The sequence below is a fragment of the Mollisia scopiformis genome (assembly GCF_001500285.1).
Source record: "Mollisia scopiformis unplaced genomic scaffold LY89scaffold_24, whole genome shotgun sequence".
NCBI classification, from domain to species: Eukaryota; Fungi; Ascomycota; class Leotiomycetes; order Helotiales; family Mollisiaceae; genus Mollisia; species Mollisia scopiformis.
In genome coordinates, this window is record NW_017263604.1 from 298,266 (window position 1) to 318,808 (window position 20,543).

The window sequence follows — 20,543 nt, forward strand, 5'->3', positions numbered from 1 at the left end:
CTTCCTTTGCCTACTGTGATTATCCAAAGTCAAATGAGGCGTTTGTCTGAGATTTCTAAGATGTGAACGGCGCGGCGTTCCTGTAATGAACACTGTCGACATGTTGTAGTTCACACGAGTCGTATTTGAACATCCTTTCCACAGATTTGCTGGTTCTTTTTTTTCGCAGTGGAGAATTTGGGGTCGAAAGTGGAAGTGAAGATAAAGCTCGGAAACGCGAGATGTGCCGTCATTTCTCCTGTTTCCGAGGTTAACTTCACCCCATGACCCCGCATATTTGCATTGAGGTCCACATTCAGGTATGCTACTGTACCTACATCCATTATATGTGGACTCTCATCTTTTTTCTTTTCCTTCTCCTTTTCCTTTCCCTCCCAATTCCGAGCTCACATCTTTTTGTCGTCGGATCATGGAACTCCACCCTGCCTCCTTGGCAATTGGATCAAATGGGTTGTATCATCAGAGCAATGACTTGGATCCACATTCCCCGGATAACTCGACTTCGAGATCGAACCCGAGTCCGTCCATGTCCATGTCCCATGTCACGGACCAAGCTTCAGGACTGAAGAGGAAGCGTCGAGGCTCATCCAGGATATTGAATAAGGAGGAGCGAAAGAAGGTTACGCGAGCATGTGATGCGTGCAAGATGTGGGTCCTATTCTGTAGTACGGTGTTTTGCATTTCGTACTTTGAATTGTGACGGGCAGCGCTGCAGTGCCAGAGGATTTTCGCTAACAAAACGTTAGGAGAAAGTTGCGCTGCACGGGAACCCAGCCGTGTAGTAGATGTGACAAACAAGCGTTATTGTGTGAATACAATGCAGAACATAGGAGAGGAAGACCGCCGTCTCCAGGGCCGCCGACACTCGCCCAAGCAAACGACTCATTCCTGTCGGTGTCGATGCCAGTGGGAGACAACGGTCTGCACCGAAAATCTTCAAGGAGCTAGCAGGAACCAGAGGAGGCTCGGATCGATGGCCACTATATCGGCCCAACGTCCTGCGTTGCATTTCTTCATCGAGCCCAAGGGAGGTTCAAGCAAGATTTTGCTGCCACTCTCTCGAGTAGTATCGACGGTAAGAGGTCACAACAAACATCCATCTTCTCTTTTGGGGATGGTTTTCATCCCCAAAACCCCTCAGCCGGTTTCGTCTTTCCAACGAGGGAACAAGCGAGGCGTCTATTTGACAGATACTTCGATTTTGCCATGCCAACTTATAGGTTCTTGCACCGTGCTACCGCAGAAGCCTGGCTGAAACGTGTCTGTGACGAGAATGAAAATAGAGTCAACAACGAGGCCCCTCTTTCTAATGCAAAGGTTGCATTGGTTCTTTTGATCTTAGCTACAGCTACTCTTTATGGAGAAGATGCAGTGGGCACGTTACACGATGCAGAAGCGGATGACGGCGCGCAAAGGTGAGAATCCTGCCACTTAGCTCCTACTGACAACTTGACTAACCGCATAAGTGGAATCTTCTTTGCAGCAGCTGAACACAGATTGTCCATTGAAAGCGGGCCTATCAGGCTGGAATCTGTCCAAGCAAGACTTGCGACTTCCATGTATTTGTTAGGATCATCGAGAATCAATCAGGCATGGTACACTTTTGGCACGACGAGTCAAATGATATTAGCGCTTGGTCTCCATCGAAAAAGGTTCACCCAGTCGCATGCCACTTCATTCAACCTTGTCGAGGTCGAGATCAGGAAACGAATCTTCTGGAGTGCATATACTTTAGACAAGTATCTCAGCGTCATCTTGGGCCGACCTAGAATATTCCGAGACGAAGACATTGATCAGCAATTGCCCGAGAGAATCAACGACAGTGACTTGACTAATACAGTAGCAAAATCCCGATCTACCCACAATCAATGCGTTTCGGATGGCCCCGTACTCCATGCGAAGTAATTACTCCCCATTTCACGTTCTTCGCATCGATTGTGGGCGTTATACTAATATTGTGCCAGATTGGCCCGGATAGTTGGGAAGATATCCAGTGACCTCTATCCAACCACGACAACCTCGAATACAAAGTGGGTAGAAGTCGCCCAACAGCGCACTGCAGAATTGAAAGCTTGGAAAGAGTCTCTCCCGGCATTTCTTGAACCCGAGAAAGTTGATCCATCCATGCTGATACCCATCTTTCAACGTCAAAGTTCTGTTCTGCGATTAGCTTACCTTCATGCTTTGATCCTTGCCAATCGGCCGTCCATCCTCAAGAACTTCGCAGATCTAAGTCGACCGCAGGATCCACTCACAGGAGAAATGGAAGACAGACTCAAAGAATGCATCGATGCAGCCGTTCTCGTCGTCGAAACGGTAAATGGGTTCATCGAAGAAAGCAGAATGCGGAAACCATATTGGTTCACGCATTATATCGCTTTCTGCGCTATTTCAACTTTGTATGTATATGCTATCCAGAACGCTCAGCGGTCTGGGCTGTCTGAGGACAAAAGCGTACCGCCCACCCACCTCCGGTACTTCGAAGCCGCAGAACGATGCCAGCGCGGTATTTACGGCACTACAGCTCCGAGTTCCCCTTTCCGCCGCTATAACATCATCCTCGACGAACTAAAGAAAGAAGTCGCTCTTCGACTGCATCCAAGATCCGGGTTTCCTAACCTCGTTGACGTCAACAATAGCAATCCTCCAGTACGCACTCAAGTCGCCAAAGCACCATATATGATGGATTCATCAGGCGGAACTCCAAATCGAACACCAAGCAGCTACGAAAGCTACCCAATTGCTAATCCTGCCGGGGAGCAGCAGGACTACCAAGGCTCATTATCCAGAGCACTGTACAGTCAAGGAAATGCCTCAATGAATCATGGTGCGCCCACCGCCATATATGATGAGAATACAATGATGCAGTTAAGCATGTTTGGAGCCAACGACGAACTGGGATGGGCGGAATTCGATTCTTGTGTCAGTATGCTTTAATTTGGTTTGATTTTATTTCTTATTTCTGACTATATATGTATGATGGATTCTAACGTTTTGAGGTGGGCAGGCGCTTGCGTGGCCCGATGGGCTGGATTGGAATATTTGAGATGGGATGAGAGGAGGTTTTGCGAAACTGTTTATTACATAATAACTAGAGCGCAATTCCAGCTCAGTTTAGGTCTAGATCTATAACGGGGCCTTGAATTGGTTTGGGTCCTACTGTACAGTACCCATTGAGATCACTGAATCGTGCTTAGAGCCCTGATCGGAGTGCGTTGAACACATTTCTGCATCAACATAACGTAGAGTTCAGTGGCAACACGCGAGTCACGCTTCATATTACTGCTACAATACCATGACTCACTCATAAGTGAAGGTCCGAGTCCAGTCTATGAAGTGCGGGCGAGGTTCATGAAAATGGGGTCCATAACCCCGCCATGCTACAGTACCCGGCTTTACCTCCTTAGCACACATTTCCGAGCACCTGCACACATTTCCGACCCCACACCACAGTCAGTGCAACAAAAAAACCCATGTCACCGGATATCTACAACCTTTCATCGCAGATATAGATTGGTGATGGCAACTCCGGACTACAGTATGCGCACGCGTCCCCCGCAAGGTAGTGCAAGGCAATAAGCGGGACAGGATTGCGCTTCCACATCGGATCCGGTTCGGTCGACCTGGGCATCATCTGTTTTCATGGCAGATACATATATACTTCAGATTTCACGAACAGGTGAACAGAATACATAGTTGCCTGCTGGCTTGACTCGAATCTATTTTTCTCCTGGCATCTGCATATCTACCTACACCATACGAATTCGGGGCATCACAACATGTCTCCCTCCGCTATCGAAGTCGCATTACCATCTCCGATGGAGACGTACTCGAAAAACCATGACATGAAGAGCACAAAAACAACGGTAACTTCTCAGATGGTGAGGATAGACCAATCACCTCTCACGATTGATGAACTTGTCCGTCAACGATCACAAGAAATTCCCCTGGAGCCGATCGTCTCCTCTTCATCTTCCGGCATCGAATATGTAGACTACAACTCAAGACAAATCGACATCTTTGCCTTCCGCGTGGCACAGATATACAAAACTCTCATTCCTCAGCGGTTCTCCTCGTCAGATCCAGAAGTCGTGGTGGGACTGCTGGGTCCTTCGAATTTTGAGTATTTCATCAGCGTTCTTGCCCTGACGAAGCTGGGCCACACAGTTTTGTTTCTTTCGACGAGGATATCCATTGCTGCTTATAGATCGCTTCTCGAGACCACCGGAGCAAAACACCTTTTGGTGGATGCCTCCTTCCAAGAGACGGCTGCCCAGGTCAAGGCGCAGTGTGCGTCTGTTCACGTCCATGAGATTATAGACGCGACAAGTTACAACTTTGCAACCACCGATGACACGGTGGATACAAGGATGTGTCAACACCTTCAACCCGAAATAGAGTCGAAGAAGGTCTCCTGGATCATCCACTCCAGCGGATCGACCGGCCTCCCAAAGCCCATTTACCAAACCCATAGCGCCGCTTTGATTAACTACGCAACGAATCTCAACCTGAGGGGGTTCATTACCTTGCCTCTCTACCACGCACACGGTATCAGCAGCGTTTCAGATCTCTGCATTCGAAAAAGCAGATTTATATCTATAGCGCGAGTCTACCTCTGACGCATCACAACTTGCTCAGTATCATGCAGCGGTATCGTTTTGATATCTTCTACGGCGTTCCTTATGCACTCAAGCTTCTTGGAGAAAGTCCTGAGGGGATTGCAGCTTTAGCAAGGTTGAAGGTTGTGATGTTTGGAGGTTCTGCTTGCCCGGATGCTTTGGGCGATCAGTTGGTTGACAATGGGGTCAATCTCATCAGCCACTACGGAACCACCGAAACGGGACAGCTCATGACATCCTTCCGAGAGCACGGCGATAAGTCCTGGGACTATGTCCGCGCTGGAAGTGCTGTCCAGCCATATTTGAGTTGGGAACTTCGAAGTCCAGGTATTTACGAATTGGCGGTTTTGAAGGGATGGTCGTTGTTGGTTGCTTCGAACCGCCCGGATGGCTCTTACGCGACCAAAGATCTGTTCACTCCTCACCCCACGATACCCAATGCATGGAAGTACTTTGCTCGCCTCGACGATACCATCGTTCTTATGAACGGTGAGAAGGTTGTTCCAAACTCATTTGAGCATCTGATTCGACATGACAAGCTCGTCGCTGAAGCCGTTCTCTTCGGGAGTGGAAAAGCCCGTGCTGGTCTTATGATAATCCCTTCTGAAGCTGCACGCGATCTGTCCGCGGACGAAGTGCGAAATGCACTGGTTCCAACACTTAACGAAGCGAACAAGGATATGCCAGGATACGGTCAGATCACCTTGGACATGGTTGAGGTCTTACCGGTTGGGACCGAATATCCAAGAACCGACAAAAGCACCGTCATTCGAGCTGCTTTCTACCGCACGTTCGAATCGCAGGTCCAAAAGGTGTACGACAGTGCAGATGTTCCGTCGGGGAACTTGTGCCTGACGGAAGCTGAGCTGGTAGAGTACATCCGCACTGAGCTGCTCAAGATCCTCCCTCCAAACTCCTCCGTGCCGCTTTCCAATGACATCGATTTCTTCTCGATCGGTATTGATTCATTACTAGCGATCCAACTCCGAACCGTTCTCAGCAAGAATATCGATACCAACAAGACCAAGCTGGGTTCGAATGTCGTTTTTGATTTCCCGTCTATCAATGCATTGGCTCATGAATTATATCGTCTTCGAACGGGTGGCGATTCAACAACTATTTCCATTCAAGACAAAATGACTGAGCTTATTGAGAAATATTCAGTATTTGAACCACATGTGCCCGTTGCCAACAGCACTGAGGAGCAGTATTTGGTACGTCTCCAAGCATTCTATTCGAATCACTTTACTGACTGACACTGAAACAGGTCGTGACAGGCGCTACTGGATCTCTCGGTGCTCACCTCGTCTCCCAGCTCGTTCTTCGTGAGGACATGAAGAAGGTCTATTGCCTTGTCCGTGCTTCATCACAAGAAAACGCATATCTGCGAGTGGTTCGTTCGATGCAGGAACGTGCTGTATATGATCACCTCCCACTTGCCGGTCGAGAGAAGATCGTTGCGCTTCCATCGCATTTCGGCGATGCGTCTCTGGGTCTCAGCTCTAAGATGTATTCTGAAATTGTATCAAACATCACTGGGCTCATCCACTGCGCTTGGTCTGTCAATTTTAATCTCGGTCTCGGCTCTTTCGAAGCAGACTGCATTGCAGGTGCACACAATCTGATCGCCCTTTGTTTGAAATCTCACCATCCCGAGCCCGCAACATTCAACTTTTGCTCGTCAGTGAGTGCTGTTGCTCGTACCAAGGGTGGATTCCTCTTCGAAGCACTGCCTGAAAGTCTGGACTATGCTCAAGGCATGGGATACGCCCAATCCAAACTCGTGACGGAACACATCTGCGTTGCAGCCGCCAAGTCATATGGCATCAAGACAAGAGTTCTGCGGGTCGGCCAAGTCATTGCGGATACGGCCTATGGCATCTGGAATGCGACTGAAGCTATTCCCCTCATGATGCAAGCCGCTCTGACGATCGGCGCGATACCTAGGCTTGACGAGAGCCCGCTGTGGCTTCCCGTTGACGTGGTAGCATCTACCGTCTCCGACATTTCCTTGGGGACCGCTGCTGCAGGAGTGATGAATGTGGTGAACCACCACAGCTTCCACTGGACCCGCGATCTCATTCCCGCGCTCCACGCAGCCGGACTCGAATTCCAAGAACTGGGACAGAAGGAATGGGTTGCCGCGCTGCGAAGATCCAATCCTGATCCCGTAACCAATCCGCCCATCAAACTCGTCGACTTCTTCGCCAGCAAGTACGACAACGATAGCCCCAAATTGGCTCTCACATACGATACCTCCTACGCACGTTTCTTGTCGCCCTCGCTCGCTTCCGCGCCCGTCCTCTCTCAGTCCCTCGTCGACAAATTCGTCTCTCACTTCCAAGCCACATCATGGTCCACGCCCACGGCCGCAGCAAAACATGGTTATGACGTGTTCGGCTCTGAAGCGGTTGTACCGAGGTATGTTGCGGAAAAGTAGGGTGCTGAAAGTGGTGTTTGTTCTGTTGGAAGTTGATGTGGCCGATGTGTTGCGCGAGATGTGCGTGGAGAAGGAGGGGCATTATATAAGTAGAGATATAGTAGAGTGACTAGTTGAGGAGTCTGGAGGGAATGAGGTTGATCTGATTCTTGTTGATAACAAGACGAAGTTGTTCCAGCAGACTAAGACAATTGAGAATATAATTGAGGGACTGTATTTAACAAGCAACCTCAAGAGAACTTGAGTAGAGCCATATTTACTTGACCGAGTTAGTTATTTCTGCTGCGCAGGTATCAGGTTAGAATGTTCAAGTGTCTCCGACAATGCGCTGCCGTTCAAGTACACACGGAGAGGTGAGTCCATATTGTCGAAATGCGACTGCTGTGACTTATACACGAGCTTAAATCTTCCAGGAACAAGTGAAAGCAAAGTACGCGCTCGCTGACAAAGACAAATAGTATGGACATCTTAGGTTTGCACAACCTTTGCCCATTTCATTTGGCATAGATTGTGTTACGAGACAGCTCATGCTTCAAGAAAGGACGGCCCGCCACTCGGGTAAAGTAGAAACGCACTACCGAAAAAATATAATCAAACGCCCAAAAAATTGCAAAAAGAGCATACGAGTTTCCAAGAAATGTTAGCAACAGCGAAAGGAAAAGTATCTTTGGGGATGCAAAAAATCAAAAAAGATTTGGACTTGCAGGGAATCGAACCCTGGACCACCCCCAAGTTATAGCATGTTTGGTGCTAAGGGGGTATTATACCACTAAACCACAAGCCCACGTGAGTCTCTCTCCTCCTGTGTCTAAACAGCTGAGGGAAGAGCTGACAGACAAAAATCTGCTTATTGAAAATAATACGAGCTTGTGGAAAGTCTGAGATGAATTATGGGGGCACTTTGATGTCATTGGTCAGTCCAGATAGTTGAGCATGCGGGCGTACTTTACCCGATACTGTACTAATCTCATCATGAAACTAGCTCGTACAGCAATGGGATGTCAAAGTCACGAAGGTTATTCGAATCATGTAACGTTTATTAGGTAGCTTCAATAAGAGTCCTGTTGTTCTAAGATCTGGAGGACCATCAAATCTCCTGCAATATTAAATTAAACTGAGATAGCAGCAGATTTTTAGTAACGCCCCCTGATTGCTGCTGTACGTGTCTCCAATTCAAGGAACAATCAAGTCCTTGGGAAGTACTTTTTGTCAAGCCTATTGTTCCGCTCACCAGGTCAAGCGGATACTAGACCCCGTCCCAATACCGCGAAATGACTTGCACATTATGAACGATACAGCGAAGTTAATAAGATTACATCTTAGAGGTGATTTCCGACAGGTCGTGCTATCTATCTCGTACTATAGTGACTCGACATAACAGTCATACCGAGAACTTGATGCCGATTTGGGACTTTGGAAGGATGCCGATGACTTTTAACCCCGCAATCTTAGAAAACACAACGCTCATGAGATCACCAACTATTCTAACAACTGTTGCTCTCTTCGTCATCGAATAATCAACGTTCTCCTGTAATTCTATAAAGAGAGTGAAGAGAGCCTGCAATTTCTGATATGTTCCTGCACATATTTGCACTAAGCCTAAAGCGGATTTAGCGGCTTATCCTTAGCTCCCACACAACTTTTTGCCCGCGAACTTTTACAATCCAAGATCAAGATCACAACGAAATCACAAATACTTTGAACTTGACGTTTCAGTCTCCGCCCAATACCGCGGTTAAATCGATTGAATCTCCTGTTCTCCCAAGAAACCATCCAAATGTGAGGATTCTGCGCGCGCAGCCAATTATTGCGATACTGACAAGATTTCCAGCTACCAAAATGAAGCACCTCGCAGCCTACCTTCTCCTCACCCTTGGTGGTAACAGCTCTCCTTCCGCCAAGGATATCACCGCCGTTCTCGAGTCTGTCGGAATCGAAGCCGATGAGGAACGTCTCACTACTCTCCTCAAGGAGCTCGAGGGCAAGGATATCAACGAGGTATGGGATTATACATGACAATGGGCACAGAATGGATTCTAATGGGTACACAGTTGATCGCTGAGGGTTCTTCCAAGTTGGCCTCTGTCCCATCTGGTGGTTCCGGTGGCGGAGCTGCTCCAGCTGCTGGTGGAGCTGCCGCAGGTGGCGCCGCTGCTGAAGAAAAGGAAGAGGAGAAGAAGGAAGAAGGTATATCAAGCCTGCGGATATTGTTTTCGGTATCTGCTAATTCCCATTACAGAGAAGGAAGAGTCCGACGAGGATATGGGTTTCGGTCTCTTCGACTAAGCAATCAACATACATCGCCAAGGATCCTTTGCTCTCAATATTCCAACGAAAGTGGTCAGGGCTTCTGGGAGAAGTTGTGCGAGCTTTTCCTGTCATTTGCATATCATGAACACAAGGGTTGGGAAATACTGGTCTGTTCATGATGAGACGCCAATTATGCAGATAGGTCAATAAAGTCGGGCTTCTTCCAACTCAATCAACCCAAGTGCTTCATTTGTGAGACTTCGATACCTAGGTACTCTTGAAATTTGAAATTCTCTTTCAGTGAGAAATTATGCTAGCAGACATGTTCTCGACTTCGTAACAACCAAACTTCGAGTTAGTAAACACGTGATGACATCGAACCACTTCAACTTTGATCAATGTAAACAGGTCCGATTGTGATAGACTCAGACTCTATGCCTCAATTATTGTAAGAATATGCAATCTACTTCCTGAATTTCTGCGCTGTGTTATTCCAGATACCGATCCTCAGACCCCGCCAAAATTCCCACTTAGGGTTTTCTTGCCCTACTCCGCAAATTTGACGCTAATGACTAAGCGAGCCTCTAATCGCAAAATCTAACACAGCAAGATCTCGAATTGAACCTCCTCCACGATCGCCATCAGAATCTTCGCCTTTCGACAAGCATCGAAAAGCGAATTCGACACCGATTACCACAATCATGGCTGACGAATACGTGAGTATCAAATGCGCTGCCCTCTCTGCTTCGATACTCCTCATTCGATCATCTGCAGAAGAATCAATGCTGACTTCTTTCATTCAACAGGACGCTGAGGCTGCGGCCGAAATCAAGAAGAAGAGAGCCTTCCGAAAGTTCTCCTACCGTGGCATCGACCTCGACCAGTACGAATCCCATACATACACATACACAGTCTTGAATATAAAGGGGACTTAGCTAACCCTACGTTCATCAGACTCCTGGACCTCTCATCCGACCAACTTCGCGATGTCGTCCACGCCCGCGCTCGCCGTAGGTTCAACCGCGGTCTCAAGCGCCGCCCTATGGGTTTGATCAAGAAGCTCCGCAAGTCCAAGCAGGAGGCCAAGCCCAACGAGAAGCCAGATCTTGTCAAGACACACTTGCGAAACATGATCGTGGTTCCTGAGATGATTGGTAGCGTCATTGGTATCTACTCTGGCAAGGAATTCAACCAGGTCGAAATCAAGCCCGAGATGGTTGGACACTACCTTGGAGAATTCTCGATCTCTTAGTATGTACCGCGATGATACATGATGGAATGGCAGATGCTAACAGAATAACAGCCGACCAGTCAAGCACGGAAGACCCGGTATCGGTGCTACCCACTCTTCGCGTTTCATTCCTCTCAAGTAAATGCTTGTGTACGTTGGGTTTTCGACGGCTGGCATGGGGTGCAATGGGATTTGGAATTTGTGATTAGCAGCATACAAAATAGCTGCGGCTGGTGACAATCAAGATCTTTGCATTCTCTGAGGGCTTGTTGTGCTTTTGAAGTTGATTATTTGGTGAATTTGGGGTCTGCCGGATTTATCGCTCCTGACTAGCAAGTGCTGGGAACTGCTGGGCATTGCTGCTACCGTACAGCTTGAGGCTCAGTAGCCATTTCACCATGAGTTCTATTCTTCCCTCCACAACTGGCCAATGATAATTAAACATTGAAACTAACACAGTCACAACGCCTAGGCGGGATACAGCTTCCTACTTCAGAGCTTCCCTCCCACATATTGATCAACGTCAGAAATGGTGCCTATCAAATTGCCTTCTTTCAACCTCTCCAGTATGTATCCATCGCCATTTATAACACGAAGCGAATCCATCGATCCTCAAGCTTCACCATACGATAACTGTTGGTGGGCTAATCTTTAGAGAGACAATGAAAGATGAGCCGATTCAAGCCACATTCAAGGGAGATAATGAAAACCAATGTGTGATATACATGCGTGCGGGACTGGTATTGGATTCTTCATTTCACAGAACACAACATGCTAAGTATGCGCCCCCAGCATTAGTGCGTTTCCTTTCAGGTCAGCAGACAGTAGCTGCATTGAAAATGAATGTGAAGTGTTTTGCGAAGTATTCCCATATACTACATCATTAATGACAACCTCTCCATGTCTTCCAGACATGAGGCGAATGCTTCAGCTCAGGCTAGTGGTCGGCCACATCCGAAAAAGTGGATGTCACTCGCTTCCACCAAGCATCATCCGTGTGGAATTTTCATCATGACAACCAACAAGTTTCTTTTTCCCCAATACGTTCAATGCTATTTGATTCTAGATTCTTGTTGACCTCATCTCAACCTTGGTCTCCTCGAATCCCAAACATCTATTTACAGATATCCGCCTCTGAATTCCCGAAGTCGATCTCGCCTCAAGTGGGGCCAGACCGAGTCAAGCCACAACGAACCAAGGGTCTCCTAGTTCTTGGCGACCACGAAGCAAGTTGCGTGTACAATCCAGCCTCTACAAGGCTGGATTATGGAGCTTCTGACGTAGGGATATGGTGGCTGATCGATTGTGGGGATGCTTGATTGAGGGCGTATATATTGTTGGCTGTCCTCTCTGTTGATTACATCCTTTGCTCCATCACGACATAAATTTAGTCTTTCAAAGTTTCGTATCACGAGAAGGTACTTGAGATTCATACACATACTTGTTATTGGACAACATCACAGTCAAGATGACGCTCATGGAAAAGATCATCCACAAGGTGGAACAGAAGATTGAGAACAAGAGCCGCAATCCAAATGGAAACGCGGCATTTGGACAAGGCTATGTATGTTTTCCCTCTCCCCTCATTCACAGAATACAGCGCTAACACACTTCCAGGGCGGCCCACAACAGCAACAAGATCTCTTCATGGGAGGCGGTGGAGGTGGAGGACATCATCAACAGCAAGGAAACCATCATCACGGCGGACATCATCAAGGCGGAGGTTTTGGAGGACCTGGCGGCCCAGGAGGGTTTAATGGTGATCAGCAGGGAGGCTTTGGGGGTCAACAAGGAGGCTTCGGCGGTCCCCAAGGCGGGTTTGGAGGACAAAGTGGACCAGAAGGACATCACGGCGGACCAGGTGGCGGAGGATTTGGTGGTCCAGGCGGGCCAGGAGGTCCGCAGGGTGGACCTGGAGGCAGGTGGTAAAATGGCATGAAGGATGGCGTTTTTGACATTTCTTGAAGTTTGCAAGTACATTCATTATACCCTGTACTTTCTCTACTTGAAATTTCTATTCTTGCTTCAAATCCATGTCTGCACCGAATACTCGTTCGCGTGCTCGAGCCAGCAAGCACTTTCTCCCTCCCTTACAATCCCTCCTCCTCCATGAGACCACTAAACCACAGACAATGATCCTCCGAGTCGGACGCTGTGTTGTTCTGCACACAGAACGGCCCAACATGGCCCGGCCCAGTGGTGCCAGGCAGTGGCACGTAACAAGGCCACGCTTTCACAAGTTCCTGACCCAGATGCATGCAATTCATTATCACATCTGTACCGCAGTCCCCAGTTGTGGTTCCGTCGCGATCGGAACAGAAGATTCCGCTTGCGTTGCAGATGCAGGGGTCTGTGACATTGCGGGTGGAATGAACCTGGGGCGGCGAGGAATAGGCATGTGGGTGGGGGTGGATGGCACGGTCGGGGTGAGTGTGTGCCCGATTAGCATTGTGTAGGGAGCCGTGGCGGAATCCTGGAAGTGCGGTTGTGCAAATGAGGAGGAGGAGGAGGAGGAGAGTGATTATGGTATTGAGTCTATGCATTTTGTTCTGTGGAGTTGCTGCTTTGAATTTAATTTGCTTGAGTGATGATATGTGGGGTTTTGTGTTGGTTGAAGGTCGAGACAGAGAGATATGGAAATCTTCTATAGGCGGTCAAGTGGCTGGCTGAAGTTATTCTATTTCTAGATGTCTTTGATGGACTGCTTTGATGCCTTTGGCTCTAGGAAACGATGGTGGAACGAAATTTATAGGCCGGTGGCGTACCTTGTTATTGTGTCCCTCAGTACTGTTCGTGAATGGAACTCGAACTTATTGAATGATGGATAACTCCAACTTTCATTTGTACAGTTTCGCAAAAGCAAACTGCCATATCTCAATTCCAGCTCGAGGCAAAGACAACTAGTTAGCTAGCAAACGAGCGTAATGACCCTCAAATGTGGGTCTCGACCTGAACTCTCAAGTATTGGGCCCCCTCCCCCCGCTCAATCTGACGCTGTATTTTCAACTGCACCGATCATCCTTCCCACTCGCATCCGTTCCTTCAATACATACACCCGGACTACAACTCATTGAAGCGGTTATCTCTTCCCAATGTCCACAATGGAGCAGAGCATTTGTGTCGCAGTTCCCTTTGGTTTTCCCCGCTCGAGAAGAGCAGAAGGTTCCGCGTGTCTTGCATAGGCAGAGGTCCATATTTCTAGCGATCATTCCTTTTTCATTGTTTGATGATGGGAGAGCGGTGCTGAGGTTGAGGAGGAGGAAGAGAATAAGGGTGAGGAGTGCTGTGAAGTTGTTCATGTTTAGTTTCTGAGACTTCGTAACTTTGAGAATTGTTATTGTTGATATTGGGTGATGCGTATTGATGGAAAGGCTGCGAGGTTTTATGCATGGATAGATGTGGTGCTTATTCACTATATTGCTGGAGACTACGTGATTCGCACTCGTACCTACTGAATCATTTGCATTTCTAAATTGATATATGTACCTGGTGTCGTTGACTGTTAGTACGAACGGTACACCTCGGGAGCTTCTGTTTTTGAACAATCATGAATTTGATCTTTCAAAGCATTTATCATATTCTTGTCACATTTTCGCTTTGCTGTCGTCTCAACACTAAGTTTTGCCTAACCTCGAGTCCAGCTCAAGGAAACCACACTTCTTTATTGACCAAATTCTCTGTACAGCACACCATCACTTCAATTATCCTTTTCTCCAGCCGGCACTACCCCACATTCAATATGATCGGAGCACACTCGTCGTCTTTCCCACTCGGATCCGCTCCTTCTACACAAACACTATCCGTTGAATTGAAAGGATTTGTACAAGACCAGTACACTGTTGCCTTTTCCCCATGCTCACAAGAAAGTAAGGTATTGTCGGGGCAGTTTCCGTTGGTTTTGCCTTTGCGAGAGGAGCAGAAGGTTCCAGTCTCCTTACACATGCAACGTTTCGATCGAGCTGCGATCGCCTCATTGTTGACTATTGAGGGAAAGCCAGTGCTGAGGCTGAGAAGGACGAGAGAGATCATGAGGAGGGTTATGAGCTTGTTCATGTTTTGCTTTATGGTCGAGAATTTCTGTAGTTGTAAGAGCTTGTTGTAGTTGCGTGTTCTTTTGAGTGTTTCAATGAAAGAGCTGCGGTATTTATAGATTGGTGCAGTGCTTCGTCTGTTATTATATTCCTGGAGAGCGTGTGATTCACGCGTACCCGTATTGCTTGAATCATTGGCAAGAGTCGAATGAACCTTTAGACAATTGTATAGGCATTTTGGTCCTCAGTCATTTGACAACAAGTTCAAGTTGATGAACACTTTATGGTACCACTGACTATTGGCGCAAGAAGCACATTTGAGAACTTTTAACGGCCCTTGATATAATCGTGAGGAGGCGTTTGACACGAGTAACAACTTTTTGCTTATAGTACTGTATCAGACACAGAGTACACGTTACTAGTCCACCTTCCTGCCTACTCACTATGAAGATGCTATCAAACCTCAAGTCCAGCTCAAAGCAAGCATAACTTCTCGACACTAAGCTACAAAAGCACCATCAACACCCAATGACTCGCCAACACTCTTTCACGACGGAGCACACTTATCATCTGATCCGTTCTTATCCTCTCCTTCGATACAAGGACCCGAATAGCACTCCTGGTAGGTAGAATAGTGTCCCCAAAGCGCACAATGGACTAAAAAACGGCTAGGGCTACCAGGGCAGTCGTCCCCAGAAAAGAAATCTTGTCGAGAGGAGCAGTAGGTTCCATTTTTCTTGCACTCTTGGGAATCTTTGCGTGCAATTATCGTTTCGTTGGTGACTGTTGAGGGAAAACCAGTGATGCCGACAAAGAGGACAGAGAGTGCGAGGAGGATTGTGAGTTTGTTCATGGTGATTTTTTTTGGTGCGGGGTTTGTTGGCGTTGTTGAAGTTTTGAATCTGTAGACATAGGAGCGTTGTGGAAAAATTTTACAAAGCAGAAAATGAACAGCTCTTTATAGCAAGGAACACAGAAGAGTTCGTGAATGTATTTTATTTCACTGTGAATCTCAGCGCTTGTCACAACTCATCACTTGCCATCAACCCCGAAAACCGAATCCTCCTCGAAAAACCATCGCATTCACACCAACACAAGTCCCCACACCATCCTAATCCCCAAATTCCCAATCTCCCCCACTCCAGATTCCTCAACTACTTCCCCATCACACCCCTCCATACCCTCCTTTCCCCTCCTTTCCGGCCCTCCCCATTCACCTCCCAAACAAACACCGATCCCCCATCCCAAACTCCCCAAATACACACCGCCCCTTCTCAAACGGACTTCTCCCCACCCTAAGCTCGCAATCGATTTCCGTCGGCGGCTCTCCGATCATGTCGCAGATAAGAAGCATCGAGGAGGGACAAGTTCCCGTTGTCTTTCCTTTTCGAGTCCCGCAGAAGTGGCCCTCTGCGGTGCAGATACATTGGGCGGTTGTTAGGGTTGTGAAGAGGATGAGAAGCAGGAGTGTGATGAGGGCGTGTTGCATTTCGAGGTTGGTTTGGTGGATTGGTGATGATGATGGAGTGTTGGTTCAGTTGGTTTGAGTTTGGAGTTTCGAGGTTGTGTTGTTCTGTTTCTGTTTGTGAGAGTTTGAGGAGCAGTCGTGAAGGCGACGGGTTTATATAGACGAGAACCTGTCTTCGCATCGTAGCTTCAGGTGGTATATTGAATACTATTAACGATACATTTTCGAGTGACTGGTGAATCCCTGTTGACAGCCAGAGAAAGCAAGTGAACTAGTGGAAAGCAGAATTGCATTATCAACTCGAACAAAACTATACTTAGGCAAACACCATGCCCTTGTAGTTCAACAAGAGGCTCATCACTCTCCATACCCGACTCGTTCACTTGACATATCATCTGGTGAAAGTAGGACAGAACCAAAACACACCACCTGTTGCACCCGGTTCATCGGATACCGATTTTCATTGGAATTTTGACCAATTCTATGAAACTCTTAGAGTTCTATGGAATTAAGGAATTTCGGTAGAAAACTTTCTATAGAATTTGAAGGGGGGTAAAAGTGCCAAAATATTCTCTATAATTTAGCCAAATTAGGCTTCCCGCCCTTTATTCCAAGTTTTAGTGTCTCCTAATTGCACTCACTAATTCCATGGACTGGGTGAATTTCCAAGGAATCAGGGTCCGATGAACGGAGTGCAACACACCCATACCAATCCCTCTTCCCCAGATCAAATGCGTGAATTTCTACCCTCGATGCATATAAACGATTTCCCTCCCCGCGAACTTCCTCCTCCACCAACAAACAGAATCTAAGCTGAAAGAGGCTCATGTGACCCGGAGTGCGTGAGCCGACGCCCATTTCAGCTTCAGAGTTCACATATTCCGTTTCTGTATCCCCAGCTAACCATTGGCCATCACTCCTTCAACGAATCTATGGATGCGTTGGTTGGCAAGAGAAATCCAGTTGTCAAAGGCGGAGCCACAATCGGACGACCACACTTTGATCCGGGCGACAAATAAATCGCTCACAAAGCTCACATATAACCGGACGACTTGAATTAAGTATCGACCTTTAGAATCATGACTTGAGAGCTCCTTCTCCTTCTTCCTTGGTCGAGGACAGACACCCAACAAGAGTGTGTGCGACGGACGACGGGGGCGAGGGTGACGAGATATATATACCCAGCGGTCGAGCAAGATTGTGAAGGGTATTCTTACGCCTGAGGCAGGTTCCAGCTAGTGAATAGGATTATCTTAGCAAATCGAAAGATTATCGAGATTATTCTTGCACTTAAAGGAGGTACCAGCTAGTGAATAGGATTGTTTTAGCAAATCGGAAAGTTATCGAGATTACTTATTTCTTAAAGCAAATACCAGCTAGTGAATAGGATTGTCTTAACAAATCGAAAGGTTATCGAGATTATTCTTCCACTCAGGCTTAAGGCAGGTATCAGCTAGTGAATAGGACCGTCTTAACAAATCGAAAGGTTATCGAGATTATTCTTGCACTTAAGGCAGGTTCCAGCTAGTGAATAGGACTGTCTTAGCAAGTCGGAATCGTAGATCTGCGGCTGATGGAGCGAAGTTTTTGACGCGCCTCCCATTTGATGAGACTTGTATTCTCAATGGCCAGCGCTTGAAGCCCCGGTATTCCAGAGAAGTGGACAAGACTTAGCTGTCAAGTTGATAAGAGCTCGAGTTTTGAAGAAACTGTGATAATCCGCGAACTCATTATCGTAAAAAGTTGGAGATGATTTTAGCTGGACTTGTGATTTCGAAGTCCGTCGTAGGAAGGTGAGAAAGAAAACCGTTGTGAAGGCTTCGTGGCCACCGTAAGACTTTGACCAAGCAAGCACGGTAAACGCAGCCAAAGTTTACCCACAACGAGATGGATTGTGCTTAGGCGAGAAGGAAAGCCGTTGTCAAAGCTCACTCATAACCGGACGGTTTGATCAAGCGGAAAGGAAAAGGGGAACCGCTGTCATGGTTGCCTTATAACCGAACAACTTAAGCAAGCAGGAAGAGAAATCGTTGTTAAAGCTCAGCCACAACCGGACGACTTTGAAAAAAGAAAACGAAAAAAGAACTACTGTCAAGGTTGCCATATAACCGAACTAAATGCCTAAAACCAAGCGAAAATGGAAAACGTTGTCAAGGCTGGGATATAATCGGGCGTTTTTGATCGGGCGAGAAGAAATTGCTTACATCACCAAAGAGATGAAGTACTTTAAGAACAGAATTGACAGACTTGATAGTCAATTAACAGGAGTAAAAGAATGTATATATATAATAGAAGTCATATCCACTCAAATATAAAATATATATCAATATCACTCTGTCATCCAAAGTCCCTCTTGACTCTCAACATTCTCATTGAATCCAATCCCGCACTCTCTGGCGAGATAAATCGTAGTCATCTCTTTCCAAAGCCAGAACTTTTTGGGACATTTAAGTCATGGCAAGCACATAATTGGTTCGTCTTCTCGGGCTGTTGCTCATCTCCTCCTGATGCTTGGCTTGCTTTCGACTTGTCTCCTCTTGGGGTTGCGGTCATCCTTCGATGTTGTCCTTCAATCTAGTGGCGGATTGCTCTCATTGATGATCTGCGCCAAAAGATCAATATGCTCATGCACATTATTCTCCTCTTTCTTCAAACTATGTAATTCAGACAATGACGAACCCCAAGTCTCGTCGTCCATCGGTCCCTCATGATTAGCAATTCTCAGTGGCCAATCCAATTTTGGCCACCAATCCGAAGGCAGGAGTGAACAAATTCCGTTGACTTCTCGTTTAGCGATGCCATTGAGCCACCAGACGTCGTCGACCATTTTAGTCAGAGCGAAGAAGCATGCTGTGATGACTAGCACTCGAGGATCGTGTTGCGCCACCAAATCCACATAACGCCTCGAGACTGCGGCTGCGAAACCTAGGATGCGGTTCCGTACTGGCCGTCGATGTGCCCAGTTAAGAAAAGCTACAGCATGTAAGTATGCTTGCTTTGTTTCCATGCGTAGAGATTCTGGGAAGGTCTGTAAATGCTCCTCAAGATCGTCTAAGAGCGGTGCGAAAAAATGCTTCCGTTCTGGATCGAGGTCCAAAAACAAAGCTGGCTGGGAATTGATAATTGGGAATATCTTGTTGCTTGTGCGGAGCCATCGCCAGCTTGCCATGACCACAGTCTTGACGCCCTGGAAAGAGTGGAACCACGCTAGTGGGAGGCTATACGGCCCATCCTCATCGAAGAGCCGCGATGCCGAAGCTTGGAAGGCTATCAATGCTGATGTAGAAAAGAGCGCTTCCGAATTGAGCTCCGAGACTCCTTGGGTTAAGAGTGAAGAGTATTGAGCAAGTGCCGATGCCATATACCCATGTGAAGCTCTAATCAGACTTCGATCCTCAGGATACATGACTCGCATGTGAAGAGCAGAGACCGCTAGAATAGCATCCATCAGATATTGAGCATCGTATGCAATGGTCGGTATATCAACCTGCCACGCCATATTCTGTTCCAATCCATCCGAGAAGGTCAAGCATGTTCGGGCCGTGAAGTGGTGCATAAGCTTGAGCTCCAAAGCTCGCGACGAAGGAAGAGTTTGATTCGCTCTGATCAACGATGGTGGCTGGTGGTAGAATGGGACAATGGCAGATGCTGTAGTTCGAGGAGTCGAAAAAGAGGACATATGGCTGCTGCTTTCTACAGTGTCTTGTCTGAAGAAGACAGGAGTTGTGGGTGTTGCGGCGGTATTCGGGGATATAGGGCCTTCGAAGTCGCACGGAACGCCATGCTTCAAGCAGTTTCCACAAGTAGGATGTATTTCATCACACTGAGATTGTCAGAATTCGAGCGTGGGGTATTTCGCATGAATTGCTAACCTTGATCTTGCGGTTCTTGCATCTAGAAGTATTCTAATCAGCGCATGACCTGACGTACACGACAATAGGATAGTGCATTCATTTGGCATGGTCCCCAAGTCTCGCAAGGAATTGGACATAAGATAAGTTTGAAACATTTAGTCGCTTTGCATACCTTTGGCAGCCAGCTTTGGACTTCTTATGGGACCTTCTTGGGGGCATGGCGCCTGATTGAAGCTCGTCGGATCACGGGTTGGAATAGCTCTGTTTGGTGAAAAATAATAGCATACATGATGTTTTTGAGAAATCATACCCCATATGAAGGGATGAGAAGGGAAGGGGCTGCAGAAACGCAGCTGCAGAACAGACGCGGTCCTGGGGAAGAGGTTAGAAGTAACGTCGGAATCGGTTGTGAAAGAACTCCGCCCACTAGGCAGCATTTTTGATTGACGAATCGGATCTTTTGCTACCCGTATGTTTTGACTCGTACGATACGAACGTCAAGGCTGAGAGTTTTGACTGAACTTTTCTGGCTAGGAATGCCGTCCGAATCCAAAAGTTCGGAATCCCTGGAGATCTTCATGTGAGAGTTGCCTCGATTACCAATGTCGTGGTGTACAAACCGCGCCACTGTTCTGAACGCAGCAAGTGAA

The 20,543-nt window shown here is 47.3% G+C and overlaps 9 protein-coding genes and 1 non-coding gene across 10 annotated transcripts; 6 read left to right on the forward strand and 4 right to left on the reverse strand.

Moving 5' to 3' along the window:
- The first annotated feature begins 19 nt into the window (after positions 1-19).
- LY89DRAFT_236798 (uncharacterized protein) lies at positions 20-1,077 on the forward strand. The gene is made up of 2 exons (XM_018206068.1): positions 20-696; positions 747-1,077. The coding sequence occupies exons 1-2, from the start codon at positions 302-304 to the stop codon at positions 946-948; spliced, it is 597 nt and encodes a 198-aa protein (XP_018065453.1). The 5' UTR covers positions 20-301; the 3' UTR covers positions 949-1,077.
- Positions 1,078-1,206: 129 nt separating this feature from the next.
- On the forward strand, positions 1,207-2,937 carry LY89DRAFT_739310 (uncharacterized protein; the record flags this gene model as incomplete). Its single annotated transcript, XM_018220451.1, has 3 exons — positions 1,207-1,415; positions 1,467-1,901; positions 1,965-2,937. The coding sequence occupies 3 exons, from the start codon at positions 1,207-1,209 to the stop codon at positions 2,935-2,937; spliced, it is 1,617 nt and encodes a 538-aa protein (XP_018065454.1).
- Positions 2,938-3,878: 941 nt separating this feature from the next.
- LY89DRAFT_700419 (putative NRPS-like enzyme) lies at positions 3,879-7,168 on the forward strand (the record flags this gene model as incomplete). Its single annotated transcript, XM_018217120.1, has 4 exons — positions 3,879-4,559; positions 4,589-5,833; positions 5,887-6,974; positions 7,060-7,168. 4 exons carry the CDS (start codon positions 3,879-3,881, stop codon positions 7,166-7,168), a joined length of 3,123 nt encoding a protein of 1,040 aa, XP_018065455.1.
- A 586-nt stretch (positions 7,169-7,754) lies between these two features.
- On the reverse strand, positions 7,755-7,843 carry LY89DRAFT_t67. The gene has a single exon. It is a non-coding gene; the product is annotated as a tRNA-Ala (tRNA).
- A 698-nt stretch (positions 7,844-8,541) lies between these two features.
- LY89DRAFT_710274 (ribosomal protein 60S) lies at positions 8,542-9,497 on the forward strand. Its single transcript, XM_018217817.1, has 4 exons — positions 8,542-8,838; positions 8,891-9,057; positions 9,111-9,246; positions 9,299-9,497. Exons 2-4 carry the CDS (start codon positions 8,899-8,901, stop codon positions 9,343-9,345), a joined length of 342 nt encoding a protein of 113 aa, XP_018065456.1. The 5' UTR covers positions 8,542-8,838; positions 8,891-8,898; the 3' UTR covers positions 9,346-9,497.
- Positions 9,498-9,962: 465 nt separating this feature from the next.
- LY89DRAFT_689035 (putative 40S ribosomal protein S15) lies at positions 9,963-10,720 on the forward strand. The gene is made up of 4 exons (XM_018215832.1): positions 9,963-10,025; positions 10,116-10,192; positions 10,264-10,560; positions 10,613-10,720. The coding sequence occupies exons 1-4, from the start codon at positions 10,011-10,013 to the stop codon at positions 10,680-10,682; spliced, it is 459 nt and encodes a 152-aa protein (XP_018065457.1). The 5' UTR covers positions 9,963-10,010; the 3' UTR covers positions 10,683-10,720.
- Positions 10,721-12,008: 1,288 nt separating this feature from the next.
- On the forward strand, positions 12,009-12,469 carry LY89DRAFT_739315 (uncharacterized protein; the record flags this gene model as incomplete). The annotated part of the gene is made up of 2 exons (XM_018220452.1): positions 12,009-12,104; positions 12,158-12,469. 2 exons carry the CDS (start codon positions 12,009-12,011, stop codon positions 12,467-12,469), a joined length of 408 nt encoding a protein of 135 aa, XP_018065458.1.
- Positions 12,470-14,212: 1,743 nt separating this feature from the next.
- On the reverse strand, positions 14,213-14,593 carry LY89DRAFT_758860 (uncharacterized protein; the record flags this gene model as incomplete). Its single annotated transcript, XM_018221445.1, has 1 exon — positions 14,213-14,593. One exon carries the CDS (start codon positions 14,591-14,593, stop codon positions 14,264-14,266), a length of 330 nt encoding a protein of 109 aa, XP_018065459.1. The 3' UTR covers positions 14,213-14,263.
- A 525-nt stretch (positions 14,594-15,118) lies between these two features.
- LY89DRAFT_722966 (uncharacterized protein) lies at positions 15,119-15,424 on the reverse strand (the record flags this gene model as incomplete). The annotated part of the gene is made up of 1 exon (XM_018218775.1): positions 15,119-15,424. The coding sequence occupies one exon, from the start codon at positions 15,422-15,424 to the stop codon at positions 15,119-15,121; it is 306 nt and encodes a 101-aa protein (XP_018065460.1).
- A 3,184-nt stretch (positions 15,425-18,608) lies between these two features.
- LY89DRAFT_674456 (uncharacterized protein) lies at positions 18,609-20,112 on the reverse strand (the record flags this gene model as incomplete). The annotated part of the gene is made up of 3 exons (XM_018213444.1): positions 18,609-19,823; positions 19,912-19,933; positions 20,066-20,112. 3 exons carry the CDS (start codon positions 20,110-20,112, stop codon positions 18,609-18,611), a joined length of 1,284 nt encoding a protein of 427 aa, XP_018065461.1.
- Between the last annotated feature and the right edge of the window lie 431 nt (positions 20,113-20,543).